Raw genomic sequence first — 18,488 nt, 5'->3', positions numbered from 1 at the left:
CACGTCAGGAGAGAATGCTTCTGGAACATGGCCATAGAGCCCGGAAGACTCACAGCAACCCAAGTTTTCTGAAAGCATCTCCCTTCTCCAAAACTCCACCCGTTGTCATCGCGCAGCCAATCACAGCGCCCGATGACGCGCTGCCCTTTTCCCATTCGCACATTCGCGGCGCCTCGGAGCGCGGGCCTTGTAGCCTCCTCCCCGCCTCTTCCTGGAGTGACGAATCTGCGGGGCGGACTCGACGGCTAGTTCAGTTTAGGCGGTTGTCAGGGAGAAGCAAGATGGCGGCGGCGACAGAGGAAGACACGGAGCTGAGGGACCTCCTCGTGCAGACCCTGGAGACGAGCGGCGTACTTAATAAAATCAAGGTGTGTGTGCGCGCTTAAGATTAACCGAAGCCTTGGGCGGACCTCTGAGTGGCGTGGTGCGTTGTGAATTGAGAGCCAGGGAGGGGAGCTGGGGCTGAAGACCCACGACGGCCTCCGCCAACTGCCATTCCCGCCATTCCTCGAGGCTGTGCGTTCTGTAGGAAGAGCGCCACGCGCAGTCTTTGCTTCAGGGCGCATGCGTGGGACCTTTATTGGGGTTAAGGCAGGCATGCGCAAATTTGGGCCCTTCAGGTGTTTTGGGCTTCATCTTCCAGGAAGCGGCTGAGGGGGGGAAAGGAAAAGGCCCGAGGCTGTTAGGAATCCTGGAAGTTGAAGTCCAAAACACCTGGAGGGCCCGTTTGCCCATGCCTGCCTTAAGGGAATAAGAGAGTTTAAGAACCGTGCTAGGACAGAACAAATGCGTAGAGATACAGAACCATAGAGCTAGAAGGGACTCCGTAGGCTGGCCAGCATTCTTTGTCTCATACTGAACCAGTAAATGCCCACTGTCACAGCCAGGACAAGCAGACTATTGCTTTCGCATGTTTGGCCCTAGTGATATGCGTTTTAGGGGAGAGCTCTCTGACCTTAAACCAGTGGTTCTCAGCTTGTTGGGTCCCTAGGTGTTTTGTCTTACAACTCCCAGAAATCCCGGCCAGTTTACCAGCTGTTAAGATTTCTGGGAGTTGAAGGCTGAAACAACTGGGAACCGCTGCTTTAAACCTTTGATCTTCCAGGTGTCTGGGACTTCAACTCCCAGGAGCCACAGCCAGCTGTGGTCTTCCAGGTGTTAACAGTCAGGAATTCTAGGATCTAGAGGACCAAAGTCTGGGACCATTGCTCTCCTAGATGTGAAAGATCAGACAGAGAGGATCTAGGATTCTCATCAGCATCATGACAAAACATTTAACAACACCACTTCAACTGCCATGGCCCAATGCTATGGAAATCTTGGAAGTTGTAGCTTGGTGAAGTACCAACACTCTTTTGCAGAGAAGGCTAAAGACTTGTAAAACCTAAGCTTCAATGATTCCTTAGCACTGAATCCTGACTGTTTGAGTGGTGTTGAACTCTTAATTTTACAGTGCATTTTCACCCTAAGTTAAGACCATGCTGAATAGGTTTCATGGTCACTTACGGATCCACTGTCAAGATTCTACCCTTGAAAAACAATTATACTCGGCTATGAGTGATTGCCTATAATGATGGAGATGATCCTAACATGTACTGCTGTTAACTGGTTCTTTGCACTGTTTGCATATCTGTTAGCAGAGGAGGTGGAGTATGTTGTTCAGTCTCTTACATTTGATTCTGCCATCTGTAACCTCAGGGATCTTCTAGTTGCCTGGGAAGTGCATCCTAGCCCGTTGGGTCAGAGGGATCTGCTTTGTTGACCTTGGGATGCTTATGTAAAAATTGTGGTTTAGTTACTTGATTCTTCCATTTGTTCTGAGAGCACTGGAACTCATCAGCAGAACTGTTGTGATACAGCATTTGGGCTCACCACCCAATCAAACTTTTATAGCCATGATGTGACAGTTTTTATTAGCCAAGGAAGGCTTGGGGCCGGGGGAGGGACACACTAACATTACAGCCGGTTCCAGTCTAGAACATTGCCCTTAACCTATATGAGTTTATCCAGTCTTTTTCAAAGCTATCCAGTTTGATAGCTGTCATTACAATTTTTTACAGTATTTTTTTTACGTTGTTTGAGGTCCCATGGTCCTAGTTGATTGGTGGGGCTGTGATGTGTTGCTAAGACAGGAGAAAAAAACCCGTAAGTTTAAGTCATTGGTGTGAAATGCATGGCCCTTGCAGATGCTGGTGAACTACAGCTCCACTTGGCTGTGCTGTGTAGGGCTGATGAGAGCTGCAATACAACATCTGGAAGGCCACTCAATTCCACCTTCTGGTTTAAACACAGCATTATACTACTGTAGTAGATGCACACTAGTATGGTAGAACTTCCTTCCATTCCTCAGTGTAGTCTGAGCTGCTGAACTTACAGACCGAAAGGTCCCAGGTTCAAATCCCGGGAGCGGCTTGAGCACCCGCTGTTAGCTCCAGCTCCTGCCAACCTAGCAGTTCGAAAACATGCAAATGTGAGTAGATCAATAGGTACCGCTCCGGCGGGAAGGTAATGGTGTTCCATGCAGTCATGCCGGCCACATGACCTTGGAGGTGTCTACGGACAACGCCGGCTCTTTGGCTTAGAAATGGAGATGAGCACCAACCCCCAGAGTCAGACATGACTGGACTTAACGTCAGGGGAAACCTTTACCTTTACAAAGACTACAGATGTAACAATAATTTCCCTCTTTTAGTTTTAGGCAATCTGAAGCAGTTCTGTCCATGAATGAAAGTGCTGAATCCAACACATTTACAACTCATCTTTCCAAAGAGCATAGGATAACACCACATAGGTGCTTTCTGTTTGTCTTCACAACAGTTCTGTGACATGGGCCAGGCTGAGGATTATCCGGGTTGCTGTAGTTAATTTCATAGCAGAGTAAGCATTAGAACCTTGTCTTTCTGTACTCCATGTTTTAAAAATAATACCTGAGAAGTTATATGGGTTTTATCTCTTCACATTAGTATTAGGTTTTTTTTTCTTCTGAACGTTAATGCTTGGGTTTACTCTTCATAAGCTAATGCGATAACTCAACATAATTCAACTATACTGGATGAGGAGTTTTAGTTTTAAACATGGAGGATTCTGAAATGTTCATTAACTGTGTGAAGAGAGTACTGATAAAGTGGGAAAGAAAAGAACAGAAGCTTAATAATAATAATAATAATAATAATTATTATTATTATTATTATTATTATTATTATTTTATTTCTTACCCGCTTCTCCTCACGGCTCGAAGCAGGTTAGAACACACTAAAACACATAATCAAAACACATAATCATTTAAAAACACTGTATAAAATACACACATTAAAACATATGTCCATAAAATACATATTAAAATACACACAAAGAAAACATAAAGTGGAAGTTTAACATTCTGGGTAAAAGTTAAGCATGATTGAGAATGTGAAAAATAGTGGGAAATGAATAATAAATTCATAAGCATTTTGATACATGAAGTTAAGAGTTCAGGACAGTTTGAAACAAATGTAAGAGACAAATATATGGAAAAATTGCACTTCTCTTTTTGATGTGCTGGAGTGTTAGTAAATACACTAAACTTGAACTTTCAATCTTTGCCACTAGTTTACTTGAACAAATGTTAAGGAAAAATTAGTGTATGACTTTCTGTTTGATTTTGTGGACTTCATTAACTATGGAAGTTAATGACTGAGGGAAATTGCAGTCCTGCTCCTGTCTCATAAGTGTAAAAGGATGAAGAAATTTAGTTTGTTTAATGGGACAGTATTGCATTTCAAGTAGTAGTTCTGTTTGCTTCACATTTTTTAGAACTGTTACTATGTTTTTTGTAATAGACTTTTGTGCTTACTCAAGAGTTTCTTGAAAAATACACCTTACAGATAGTTCTGTTACTGCTAGCACAGTAGGATTTCCATTAAATACTTGAACTTCATCTAAAACAGCAGGAAAAATAACATGAAAGTTACAAAAGTTTGCTTCCTATAAAATCAGAGACATATCATATATTTAGAGATTTAACAGAAAGAAGATGACAGAAAACTACTTTTGGAACAATAATCTGGGTGCTGTTTGGTTTGTTATCTGATTTTTATGTAGTTATAAAATACATATTTTTGCAAACTGGCTTTCTGTTACAGGCAGAGTTGCGGGCAGCTGTGTTTTTGGCTCTTGAAGAGCAAGAGAAAGTAGAGGTAAAGAACAACATTAATTTGGTTTCTCCTATTTTAGTATTAGTGTATATATATATATATATATATATATATGCTTGGCATGTTACGACAACAGCTTTTGAACTCTATTTGACTTATTGGTAGGGGGATTTTAGTGACCATTTTTGTCTTCCATTTTTGAATGGAAGCGCTGACTGTCAGGATTATGGTTTCAAACTGAAATGAGTGAGGATTATGGTGTAATTTCTTGTTTGAAAGTCTACAGCTGATGAAAGCAAAATATTCAAGTAAAGAGGATGTTTCTTTAGACTTTAGTGCCATCTTTCTTTTTCACTTATTTTATTTGATTAATTAGAGATGGACATTTTTTAAAAACAAGGATGCTTACCTTGCTTTCAGCAGTGTATCTTCAGGTGTATATGTTAGTACCAATTAAAACATTTTAGCGTTTTAATATGTTATCCTATTGCAGTGCGGTTAAGATCACCCAAATTAGATCGATATTGGTTTTTCTTATCCCTCGTTGTCATGCTCTGACAGTGTGTGATGGAAGAATGATTGACATGAGCATATGGATTAAGTTGAAATTATTAGTAGTTATTATCTGCCTGTTAAATCTAAACCTTGAAAATTTCTGTTGCTTTGTATTAAATATTTTAAATTTTCCTCATTATTTTACAGAACAAGACACCTCTGGTGAATGAAAGTTTGAAAAAGTTTTTAAATACAAAGGATGGTAAATTGTGTCTCTGTTCTTTAAATATATAATATATATTTGTCAGAAGCTATGATAGAATTATGGAGAAATTAATGTTGAATGAGCACTTGTAGGTATTAGTTGATAAACACCCATGCCTTTGGACCTTTTCCAGATTAATTGTGGGTATTGTGATACATTGCTCGATATGTACAATAGGAATAATATTGTGGTGCTTCTCTCCATTACTGTAAGGAAGAATGTTAAGATTGTAAAATCATTGGAAGAGTTGATTTATAAATCATTATAAATATATATACCAAGCAATCAGAATAATGGTGAAGGCATCATAGTGAAATGGTTATCAACTTCAGTAGCAACAATTTCTTATTTAAAAGTAGGCTATAGTGTTATTATTCCTGATATTTAGAGATACACTTATGGATTCCACCCCCCAAGACATGCTCAATAGGAACCCTTTATCAAAGCTAGTTGATAAACACACACAACTGGAAGAAAGGGAGAACCTGATTTGATTTTTCTTTGAGCATCTTGTGATATCCCTGTTGACTATAGAAAAGTGGGGATCCTTGAACTGAAAGGGGGAGGGAGCTGAAGGAGGATAAATAAATTACCAAAAATTATGCAATTCCTAGGATGATCATTATTCCAACTTACAAATTGAAGGAGACCCTCCATTTGTAGGAGCCTTGTGAGAATCCAGAGAGCCATGGTCTATTAGATCTATATCAACTGTATCAATGTTATATGTGTGCATGTGAGAGGTACCCAGTTATAAGATGTCTGTGAAATTCAGTAGCTATCAAAAACATTTTTATTATTACTTTTAAGTCTTTCCACCAAATCAGCCTTGAATACTAACAACAACCTTTCATTTTGACATACAGGCAGTCCCTGAGTTACAAACATCTAACTTACAAAAGACTCATGGTTAAGAACAGAAGTGAGACAACAGGAAGAGAGAGTAATCTACTCTAGGAAGGGAAATATCATCCAATCATGGGGAAAACTGAAGCTTTATCATCAATTCATGTTTTCACATCAAGCCACATTTTTCAAAATTCAGTTATCATAGAAACAAAAAGTGAGGTGATATCTTCTGAAAATAGACAGCAAAACAAAAACCACAGGGGTGTTAACCCTTCCTTATGCTATCCAAAGCTGATATGTGTGTATATTTAGCTCAAGTTACACTGTTCTGACTTCTATACAAATACATCTTAAGAACAAACCTACAGAACGTATCCTGTTCGTAACTTGGGGACTGCCTGTATCGGCTTTTTAAGCAATCCCAAATATATTCAATTGGCTACATTATACTTTCTAAGTAGCCCATGCATATTCAATATGAGGAACTGACATGCGATATTTTTTTTTAAGGTCGATTGGTGGCTAGTCTTGTTGCTGAATTTCTTCAGTTCTTCAATCTTGATTTTACGTTGGCTGTCTTTCAACCTGAATCAAGCACAGTAGGTCTTTTCCGTTCTCATTTAAAACATAATTATAATTATAATAACGTCATATCAATGTGATAGGATCTGAATGGGCCAAAATGACAGAGGCTAATATAAGAGATTATCACACTACACTGTTAAAGTGCTGCTACCCCACTTTAAATACTATGACTGCCTTCTATAGTATCCTGGGAATTACACTTTAGGGAGGGACATTTAAATTCTCAGCTAGAGAAGATCTGGGCTTCACTAAACTACAAATCCTAGAATTTGACAGCAGGCAGCCACACAATTTAAAGTGTAATAGCAATGCTATAATAATAATAATAATAATAATAATAATAATAATAATAATAACAACGATCTGCCAACTGCAAAAGGCCACCCTACTGGGGTCTGCGGGCATCGTCCGAAAATACATCACACAGTCCTAGACACTTGGGAAGTGTTCTACTTGTGATTTTGTGAAATGAAATCCAGCATATCTATCTTGTTTGCTGTGTCATACAATAAAAATAATAATATAAATCTTTATTTATATGCCACTTTTCTCCCATTCTTTTCTCTTTTTAAAGCAGTGGTTCTCAAATGTTTTAAGCTGCGGAGCCCTTTTTGAAGCTAAAGATTCTGATGGAGCCCCAAGAAATGTTTACATGTTATATATAATGTGTATATATCAGGCATGGCCAAACTTTTGAAGAAAAGTTTTAACCAGCATAAACGTAACAGTATTTCAGTGGAAGACCCCAGGGGCCATCCAGTCCAACCCCCTTCTGCCATGCAAGAAAAGCACAATCAAAGCACCCCAATGTTGCACCCCAAGGCTACGAGAGCACTCTGAAAACCACACTTAAGCCAGAAACACAAGCAAAGCAGTTTATTGAATATATATACAGTAGAGTCTCACTTATCCAGCACTCACTTATCCAACATTCTGGATTATCCAACGCAATTTTGTAGTCAATGTTTTCAATACATTGTGATATTTTGGTGCTAAATTCATAAATACAGTAATTACTACATAGCATTACCTCGTATTGAACAACTTTTTCTGTCAAATTTGTTGTATAACATGAAGTTTGGGTGCTTAATTTGTAAAATCATAACCTAATTTGATGTTTAATAGGCTTTTCCTTGATCACTCCTTATTATCCAACATATTCGCTTATCCAACGTTCTGTCGGCCCGTTTATGTTGGATAAGTGAGACTCTACTACATATATATATTGGACTATCAGTTCTATTGACTCTTCGTTATTTGCCTGCACTTTCATTCACATATATATATATATATATATATATATATATATATATATATATATGAAAGTGCAGGCAAATAATGAAAAGAGTCAATAGAACTGATAGTCCAATAATATAATGTCCCCAACAGTTCAGTAGATAGTTTATGAAAGTCTTATAAAACTGTAATCTACAAACAGGACTCGAATAAATCCAGAAAAAAGACAAAGTCAGTTAGTAGCCAGGAGTTGCGAGGATCAGAAATAAGACTCAGTAAAATCCATCAGTTGTAATCCACATGAAAGGTAGTCATTGGAAGGCAGCAGGAACAGGATTAACGAGGCAAGGTATACTCGAGAGTCACAAGGCACAATCCTCAACTGAGGATCCTGGAAACAGCACGGGAACAAGGCAGGGATCAAGAGACTGGAATGGAGATGCTTCTCCCATGGATGACTCAGGGCTCCTCTCATCCCAGATTGACCTCAAACGAATTTGTAGCACTTTATCTATGATTTGAATTCGCAACTTATAGTGTGCACTTTTGCTGATCTACTACTACAGCTTCACTGTTTTTAATTCTATGTTTTAATAAATATTTTTTCTAGTTAATGTGTAAATGCTACTACTGGTGCATGCCATTGTTTGTTGATGTACTGTACATTGTTATTGTTCTGTATTTGATATTACTGTGAGCCGCCCTGAGTCCCCTTCGGGGGAGCTGGAGGCAGGATACAAATAAACTTCTTCTTATTATTGTTATTATTATTATTATTATTATTATTATTAATATTGACACCGCAACGAAAACAGGGAATGAGGCCCCTTTAAGGGAATCTGAAGGCTACCAAGCAATGAGTCAGGACATTCATAGCTTCACATGGGAAAGTTTACTCATTAAAGCACTTGAGAGCCAGGTGTTTACTTCATCTTACAGTCTCCCTTCAACTCCTATCCTGTGAGATAGATTGTCTCTGATCAAAAGACACATCCTCCCCTGCAACAACTCCATCTGGAGAATCCAACCTTGAGTGAACATCAGAATGTTCCCCAATTAGCTGTTCCTCTGGAAGCACAACTTCGGGCACCTGCAAAGCCATTGGGCTCTGATCCAAGTCCTGGAGAGACCCAAGATCCGAATCAGCATCTGAGTCAAACTCCATCTCCTGTGGAGGGCCAGACCCTGACGGTTGAGCTATTAACACCCAAACAGATGACCATCCAACCTTTGTAGTAATAATAGTAATAGAAGCAACCCCAGGCACCATCCAGTTCAATTCCTTTGTGCCATGAAGGAAAAGCACAATCAAAGCAACCCCTGAGCGGTGGGAGGGAAATAGTGTTTAGGGAGCAAAGAAGGTGGGGAGGAAGGGTCTGGCATTGAGAAAGAGTGGGCAGCAGGAGAGAAAGGATCTGTGCCCCAGGATGATGATGCTGCTGCTGTTGTAGCAGCTCCACACTTTTAAGTTCTCTGCATTTCTCAGGGCGAGGAGGAGAAGGGAAACAGCATGGTGCTGCGGAGCCCCAAGGACCCCACAGCACAGTTTGACAACCCCTGCTTTAAAGTGTGTGATAACCTAGATAATAGTGGCTTTGTTTCATCATTTGCTTCTGAGATTTTTTTGCTTTGTTGTGAGCAATATTTTAAAAATGCTATTCATTATTTGATATGGACAATGTCCACATTATTTTATTTGGGCCAAGACCAGCATTAGGAGCATTCTGTTTGGGTGCACATAGCCTGTCTAACTAAAAGCGATTCTGGATTTGCAGATTCCTAAATCCGGATGAGGTGTGATTTATTATTATTATTATTATTATTATTATTATTATTATTATTATTATTACTTCTTTTTATTTTTCTCTACTGGCAGTTGCTTCCTATTTATTTTATTTTTTTTGCTGAAGAATGGAAAGGCTAAGGCAAAGATTTATTCCCAGCCAATGAGAAGGAAATTGCCCTTAGTCTTGGCTATATGTTCATAAAAAGAACATCTTAACATGGAGCAGCAGACTTCAGGAACGTTTTGTTCCTGTTCACGCTATCTTTTTATTTTTTCCTATAATATTTTATATAACTTTTAAAATCTTCAGGAGCATTTGGGTAGATGATTAAAATAACTGCAATATGGAGGAAATTATGACAAATATTTTAAGCGGTTGGAGAATATTAATACTTCTAATCCTGTCTCTTGCAGATAGCTTGCTTATCATCACTTGGTACCTATAGATAAGATAGTTTTTCCTTCAGTTTGTTACCAAATGTTTTAAAAGATAAAAGTTGTTTTTTATTTATTATTTTGATTATTTTTTATTTTGTAGTTAAATGGACTTGAAGCTCGACAGAACTTAGCTCGAGACTTGGGAATTGTAGAAGCTAAAGCTGCAGTAGATGGACCCTTATTGCTGGAAGTTGTCAGAAGATGTCAGCAGAACAGAGGAGTTTGTGACAACGGAGATGTAAGAATTGTTAAAATGTGTAGCAATCTGGTTATTTGGCCTGTGATTTAAAAATGTTTGTATTGATATTAGCATAGGCATTGTGAGCCTAAATGATATCCTCCGCAAGAGAATGTCTACACTGCTTAGTAGTATTTTAATGACATGTTTCTAACAATTATTTTCTTTCTTTGAAACTTCCATTTAGGCAGCTCCAATAATAGCTGACAGTGTACATTTTCCTCTAAAATCCGATGGGAAGTCCAATGCACACCAGTTGCCAAGTAAGGTAAGTCAGAAGAACAGAAAGAAGGATAATGTAATTTGGGAGAAGAATGCTTTAAACATTCATAAATGAAACAAAAACCCTTCATTACTCAGCTTTTAAAGGCAATTGGTACTATATAGCAAATGTGTATTGGTAACAGTAGCAGCTACAAAGTTATATAAGGATTAGTATTACAGTTCCACAAATTCTGAATGAGATTGTATGTGATTAATTTGTTTTGTTTTTTAATACAAATTATAGAACACCCCTCTAAGCTTGGGTAGAGGGGGATGAGAAGGGAAGTACTGGATCCTGCAAAGTCCTGCTAGCTGGTACTGGTCAACTCAAGATACGGGGAACCATCTTTGCTGATTTTCTTTAGACTAATGGCTTTTTTTTCTTTTGAACAGACCCCAAATGGCTAATGTAATGTAATAAGAGATGTTAGGAGGTGCAGCCCAGCAATATCTGGAGAGGCACAATTACCTGTATCATCCTTGCTCTACTTCCTGTTTATTCTCCGTGAAAACGAGTTACTGTATATACTCATTTATCAGTTTAGATATTAGTCAAAAAATCAACCCAAATGATAATGAAACAATTCTTTATTACGCTTGTGTCACGTGATTAATTGTAAGGTATTGCTATAAATGTTTTAATTGTTTTAATATGTTTTATAATTCTATTTTAAATGTTCATTTTAATTGTACATTGTTTTAAGGCATTGAATAGTTGCCTATGTGTAAAGCTGCCTTAAGTCCCCTCCAAGGCTGAGAAAGACGGGGTAGAAATGTCGTAAATGAATCAATTTGATGCCTTAACCAATGAGGCTGTAATGCTGGAGAAGGAAATTGAAAGCTGGGGTGGTTGTGTGTTTCATGCAGGGTTTTTTTTTTTTTTGGCAAATGCTAGGTTTGGTTTAGGAGACAATTGAACTCATGGTTTCTTGATTATACTAAAGTTGTTAGTTGCAGAAAATAGCTCCTATCTTTGTAAAAAGAAACCCCATCTTTTAAAAGAAATAGTGGTCAGAAGCTTCATTTGGAAGGGTGTGCACACATATGCTATATGTATTTTGTTTCGTGGGCTCTTTTTGTTTGTTGGTTTGTTTGCTTGTTTTTTCTGGGGGCAGGTTGCAACATTTTCCAATCATTGGCCACCTTTACAAGAACCTGACCTTCACTTGCTTTAAACTCCTTAATAAAAGCATTCTCATTTGATTAGAATATTTGCCAATTTGGGGAATATTACTATATTATCAAGATGACACAATCCACCATGATTGGGTCAATCCCATGCGCTCTTCCTGCCATATTCAAATGCTCATTCATGCAGTATGTCCAGCTTCTCATTCCTATTTGTCACCACTCCCACCATATGGCTGCAGTCATGTTGGTACATCATGAATTGTGCACGCTTGCTTGATGAGAGATTAGAAATACAATTTAGTATACAAAATGAGTCTGGGATTTTGGGGTCTTCACTTTCACACATTTGTTTCTCTTTATAATATGAAGAAGAGACATATTTGATTTTGACAGTAAGAAACATGTTTGTATTATTTCACAGTTCCAATCTTATTTAAAACTTCTTTGGAGGAAAATAGATATGACAGGTATTTTATGGTAATATTGTTAATATCAATGGCAAGAAGCTACAGTTTTGGCAAAAAGAATAGGAAAGTACTCAAGGAAAAATATAAATAGTAAACTTAGGAAGGATTGTTCCCAAAACTTCACATAGGTAACAAAGGCTTAATCTAGAACAGGTTTACTGCTGTTTATGCTTTACTTCAGTGCTCCTGAAACTATGGTATTTTATGGAGAGAACCAGCATTTTTTTCCAAGTGACCACTGTCATATGTGCCCATTAGTGACAATTCTCTTTCCTGGAAGAGCTCCAGGGATTGGCAGCGAATGACTTTTAGATTATGCTTTAGAGCAGGGGTCCCCAAACTTTTAAAACTGGGGGCCAGTTCACGATCCCTCAGACCGTTGGAGGGCCGGACTATAGTTGGCCAGGTGGCCACCAAGCAATAATAATAATAATAATAATAATAATAATTATTATTATTATTATTATTAGCCCAACCTCCTTCTGGCCTTTGTGCACCAAAAGCACAAGTAAAGTACCCCTGGCAAATGGCTACTCAGCCTCAATGTTAATAATAATAATAATAATAATAATAATAATAATAATAATAATAATAATTAGCCCGACCCCCTTCTGCCTTTGTGGACCAAAAGCACAAGCAAAGCACCCCTGACAGATGGCCTCCCAGCCTCAATGTTAATAATAATAATAATAATAAAGAGGGTTGGAAGAGACCCCTTGGGCTATTTAGCCCAACCCCCTTCTGCCTTTGTGGACCAAAAGCACAAGCAAAGCACCCATGACAGATGACCTCCCAGCCTCAATGTTAATAATAATAATAATAATAATAATAATAATAATGGTTGGAAGAGACTCTTTGGGCCATTTAGCCCAACCCCCTTCTGCCTTTGTGCCGTGGGGGCCGGATAAATGGCTTCGATGGGCCACATGTGGCCCGCGGGCCGTAGTTTGGGGACCCCTGCTTTAGAGTATCATTGATTTTGATTAATTACACTTTGTAACAAAATTTGAAAAAAAAAATCTGTTCCTGGTTTGAAAGTATTATTTCCTATTTAATTGTGCAGCACTTACTTTGAAACTAGTTGTTATACTCTAGAAACTTAGTTTTGTGGCTATCAAAAACAATGTTGAATTGGTTGAGAGTCTATGAGATATTCATTGAAAAACTATAGAAAAATGTGCTGCAGGATGTCTTGCAAAACAATGTTTTTTTTTTCATTTAATAAACTTTTCCCATGTTTTTATGATAAAACCAATTAGGAAATGACATTTTTAGCTCGGGAACAAAATTGTGTTACCTAGTGTTATTGTTGTAAAAGTTTGCATCATTCTTGTGTTAGTATAAACTCGACTGAGAGGGCTATGCTTCAAAAATGCTTGACTGTGGTTGTTTAAAAAGGAGAATCTTGATTCCATAAGTGAATAATAAAATTAAATTTCTGAGACTACAGATATAAAATTTTCTGAGATCAGTATCTTGGAAGGAAAGCATTTGGAATAACCTAGCCGGCAAGAAGCAAGGACAACTAAACAATTGCTAGTAAAAAGAAATGTGTTCCTATTTCAACTCCTATCTTTCCTCATCCTGTGACATTTCTGTCGAACATACTATGTTCCATCTTAAATGTATATTGTAATAATTATTGTGTTAGCACTGACTGTCTTTTAATAGTTAGGAAGGATTATGTTCCCCTGAATTCTTCAGGAACCCTGGTCCCTGAAAACTGACCTTTTTTATTCTTTAAGCCATCACAACTTAAAATTGTTCAGTATTCTTCATAAGCTGATAGTTCTCATTTTAGAGGAGTAAATGTCAGGTAACTGTAAATGAATCCCTTATCTTAAAATATTTTAATTTTATGTTAATTTCTAACATACAATATTCCATATTTCAAAATGGTTCAGGGAGAAAGTATCAATTCCCAATGTGTTAATCCCCTTCTGAGTCTTTACATTACAAACCAATGCTCATGAATTTGTCATAAGAATAAGAATTCTCCCCATCTCAGACATCCTTCAAATTTGGTGCTCTGTTTCTAGGAGAGGGGGTGCTATAATCCAAAATCTGAAAAATCATTTTGATGAATATATGCCAGTGTGGAGCTGCTTGCATATATTTCATGGAGCACTGCAGTTTCTAGAAATAATAATTGGCTATAGGGCATAGAAACCATCTCTTATAAATGACCACCAAACTCCAGTTTGAATTAATATGGTGTCTGTCAGGGCTGCTGTAGCATGAAGAGGCTGTTATAGTCAAAGCACTTGTATGCAGCTGTTGTTAAAGCAAAAAAAAATTCTACTGAAATGATGGAGGAGAGCAAAGGGTATCTTTGTTTTAGCCTGAATGTGTTGATTGTGGGGTAAAGAATAGAGATGTCACTATATGGAGGGATAGGATTGCACGGAAAAAATTGTCTCAGTATGGAGGCTGAGCCATCTAAATACAGAATCAGCCACATTGCTGTATGGAACAAGTACACCTGGTTTACTCTAAATAAGGCTTCTTTTATCATATCTATCCATAATATAAGAAGAAGACGTAGTAGGAAACAGAATAATTGTGGCTACTTAGCATAGTTACATGTGTTTTTTGTTTATGTTCAAATTGTAATGTGTGTATGTTGAAAACATGGATGTAATTCAAAGCATCCTGTTTGGACTGACTTTTGAGTTTTTTTTAAAAAAATCATTATTAACAATGTGTTATTCTCTTGTCTAAATTGCTCCCACAGCACCATCACTTTATTTTTTGCTTATATATTTACATGATTTTATTTATATCACTTGCTTTATTCTAGAATATCAGAATATCTGTCAGTCTGCATAAAAGATTGCAAATACTTACAATTACAAGTTGTTAATTGATGGTAAAATACAGTGAAAACAATACAAAACCAAAAAACAACAAACCATTTATTAATATCTTTAAAGCTCATACAACATGTCATCTAAATATCAGGAATGTATATGTCTTGCTTGAGGAATAAATCTCCCATGGTGTCGTCAACTGTTCTCCATGTCTGGTAGCAACGACGATGACCACATTGATCTGGGACATCACAAAGTATAATTTCCATAATTGATCTTAAATTCCACATTGGTCACTATGGGGGAACACATATCTGGATCCTTAGCCCCATGTATTCTATCAAGTATATTGAAGGAAAGGGTGGGTGAATTAGTTTTTGTTTGTTAATTTGGTTTCTTACCCTGTTTCCCCTAAAATAAGACATCCCCAGAAAATAAGACCTAGTAGAAATTTTGTTGAATTGCTAAATATAAGGCCTCCCCCAAAAGTAAGACCTAGCAAAGGTTTTGTTTGGAAGCATGCCTGCCAAACAGAACACCAAAGAATGCAGGATCGGTAAATGTACGTACCATAGATTGTTGTACATGGAAATAATGGTAGTAACAAGAAATTCTTGATAGGATTCACAGTTTGTCTGGTTATGCTGGTTTGTGATGACAACTACTGTACAGTATTATTTTTTTTGTTCAACAATAAATGTGAATTCTTCTTCATGGAAAAATAAGACATCCCCTGAAAATAAGACCTAGAGCATCTTTGGGAGCAAAAATTAATATAAGACACTGTCTTATTTTCAGGGAAACACGGTAGTTGCCAGAAGCTACTAAAATGTTTTAAAAATAAAGTTTGACTGAACACCTCTTTTAAATGTTGAGGGGTAAAAAGAATTATTGTGGGAATAGAAATCTGGAAATAACAATGGCCTGGGACATTCAGAATTTTGCTGCAATCTTGGTAATAGATGAATAACTCTAAATGGAGGCTTAACAGTGCAGTGCATGTTTATTCAGAAGTAAACATCACTGTGTTTTCCAGAAATAATAGATTTATTTCTATTCTTACCTGAAAAAATATGTGCCCAACTAATTTTCTTGTATTCTTAGATGAATACTGAACTATAGATGTATTCTGAGTCAGCTGAACATTGTGGAATGCTGAATGTTTTGACATCAAAAGAATCTTTCTGATGAGATTGCCTGTGAAACTGTCAATCTCATTCCAAATACAAGTGCCTGTATGCTGTTTTCATTTGAAACTCAAGAGAATTTTAAATATCATGGAGTTTAGTTGGAAGTATTAGATTACACTTCATTAACTATTCCACTGTTATAGAGAAAAGGCAAAAAGTTTAAGCAGTATTTCAAAATGAGGGTAAACAACTTTGCTCAAGAATCTAGATTCAGTTAAGATAATCCACATATTTGTTTTCATTTTTGTGCCATTATTTTATTCTTGTGCTCAGATACCAAGGTATAAAGGACATCGTAAACAGAAAAGGTGCTTGGACACGGCTGAGCAGGTAAAATGCATGGGCAGAAGAATCTGACAGGTGCTTTTAGTTATACTTTTAAAAAGAGCAGCTTGCACTAAAAATCAAATCAACTGGCTCAGTTGTGTTTTGATAAACTAATGCCACAAATAGAAAGAAATAGCATGGGCTAAGGCACCATTTTCATAACTATTTAAAGTTAATACAGGATTTATTAAAAAGGCTTTGCAGACATTTATGGAGTAACTGACTGCTTGCCTACCCTTCCTGAGTATTACAACATAGTATGAGTAAAGTGGTTTTCCAAGAAGATGCATTCTTCTAAATGCCACATACTTGATTTCCTTATATTTAATAAATGAATAAGCAAATTGAACTAGACTCAGTAATGATATTTTGTAGTGTGAGCTTTTGATTATTGGAGGACTGGTTTACACATGGAATTTCTAGTGAATGAAGTTCGCTCTGAACTTTCTGGTTGTTGTTCCAAAACATATGCAGGTCTTGCTTATATCATGTTTGTTGCGGCAGCTGTTCAGTCATTTGAAGTTCATCTTCAGTGGTATACACTGACTGGGTTTCTCCCCTCATTGAAGTGTAATGCTGTAAAGACTTGAAGCCACCCAGCTTGCCTACTTAAAGGCAGAGGTTATTATAAAGGAAAGCTTAGAATCCAGTCAGGGGCATGGGGTTGGTTTCCTTGCTTTCACTTTTAAAAGCTCATGAGTATTGGTGCTGAACTAAAATATCATATATTTTGATAGTCCCTGATATTTGCATAAACTTACATTTTAGCTGTTTAAGATGTCTGGTCTGTCCTGTAATTACGTCAGAGTCGCAAATAAGATTTCAGGGGGCTACCATCTATTATTTTCTTTCTCTTGGCTGGGCGCTGCCACTCTTCCCCTGGTTTAACTTCTGGTTTTTGCATGCTGGCCCCTGAACCTATGCCGTTTTGTTTTTGTTTTTTCATGAAGTGGCCATCCTTCTTAGTTTGCTTCATGATGATTACAGGCACTTCCCTGACACTTGTTCTCCTAGGAAAATGAGGAAGAGAAGCAGAAGTCGAAGCGAAGCTATGGCAGTATTCTATTTGTTTCCATAGGCATTCCAATAATAGAAGGTATTATGTAAAACAGTATTATGTAAAACAAGGGAAATTAAAATCAGTGCATTGATAGCAAAAATTTGCTGCAGGGAAGAAATATTGTTTAACAGACTGAGAAAATGAAATGTTTTCTTTCTATTATCAGCACTTGAAGGGAGCTGTGTGATAAACCTATATTTGGGAGCAGTCCACAACAAAAGACACTATTCTCAGATTCTCATTTGGCAGGAGTAGTTGGGGCAGTCAGATGATGACATACAGGAAGATGCAATTCTTCAGATGGTGAAACCCCAAACCAGGCATTTATGGGTCGATCACAGTACTTTGAGTTGACAAAACATGACTAGGAGCAAGCGAAGGTGAGAGTATCAGCATGATACATTCATGCCATTCATTTCCAGTTGGTATTCCTGGCAACTCAGTTCATTATCGTCTATAACACAGAAGGTTCCAGACCATTTTCAAAGGCAGACCTATTTCCATGCTCAAATGGATAAAGTTCCAGAGCAGGGATTGCTTAAAATCAGGATTCTAGGACTGGAAGCCACAGAAAATGTGGCTCTGTGCCTCTGAAAATACAAGCGCATGATCAAATATAATTACTTTTATAGGGTAAGTATTTAAGGGTGAATACCAAACTTACAAGCAGGCAGACCCTATTTAGAAATGGCACCTCCAGTATTGTTTGAGCTTCCATTTATTAGCCCATATGTAGACTTGTTTTGTAGCAAACCACTGCTGTCTTTGAGTTCCTTACCTAAATTTGATTAGAAAAAATATTTGTTGTGATACACATGCCCTTTCCCCATTAAATCAGTCTTTTCTTCACACCAGTAGACCAAGGGTGACCATAACTGTATCTGGCTGGATTTGACTACATCTTCAGGAATTAAAGTAGCCTTAAGACCAGAAAGTAGCTATTCTAATTCTGCAAGTTTGATAATTGTGAATACAAATGATAAAACTCACGAAGATTGAGACATGCTCAGCCTCCCATGATTTGTTTACTGAAAAATAGTTATATTTGATTCAATTTTAGTTTAAATCAGCCTAGTTTGTGTGCATTAAGGATGCAGTGCTCCCACAAAATAAATAAATTGGGAAAAAAACATGAATATCTTTAGGCCTCTCTCACAAATTTTAATTTTTAATACTGATAATTGTATTTAACAAAAAAAATATATTCATTTATG

The 18,488-nt window shown here is 37.3% G+C and overlaps 1 protein-coding gene across 3 annotated transcripts in view; it reads left to right on the top strand.

Moving 5' to 3' along the window:
• The first annotated feature begins 9 nt into the window (after positions 1-9).
• The window catches only part of cep43 (centrosomal protein 43), a 30,325-nt gene continuing 11,846 nt past the window's right edge, over positions 10-18,488 (top strand). The window contains exons 1-7 of one of the 3 annotated variants that reach the window (XM_008124788.3): positions 10-368; positions 4,122-4,175; positions 4,836-4,890; positions 6,253-6,341; positions 9,888-10,025; positions 10,213-10,293; positions 16,161-16,217. In XM_008124788.3, coding sequence (XP_008122995.2) covers positions 15-368; positions 4,122-4,175; positions 4,836-4,890; positions 6,253-6,341; positions 9,888-10,025; positions 10,213-10,293; positions 16,161-16,217 — 828 coding nt within the window. In that variant the 5' untranslated portion in view covers positions 10-14. The remainder of the gene's footprint in view (positions 369-4,121; positions 4,176-4,835; positions 4,891-6,252; positions 6,342-9,887; positions 10,026-10,212; positions 10,294-16,160; positions 16,218-18,488) is intronic. The other 2 variants (XM_008124793.3, XM_062976252.1) reach the window with 2 other exon arrangements.

The sequence above is a fragment of the Anolis carolinensis genome, chromosome 1, assembly GCF_035594765.1.
Source record: "Anolis carolinensis isolate JA03-04 chromosome 1, rAnoCar3.1.pri, whole genome shotgun sequence".
NCBI classification, from domain to species: domain Eukaryota; kingdom Metazoa; phylum Chordata; class Lepidosauria; order Squamata; family Dactyloidae; genus Anolis; species Anolis carolinensis.
This window is presented reverse-complemented; position numbering and strand designations above follow the sequence as displayed.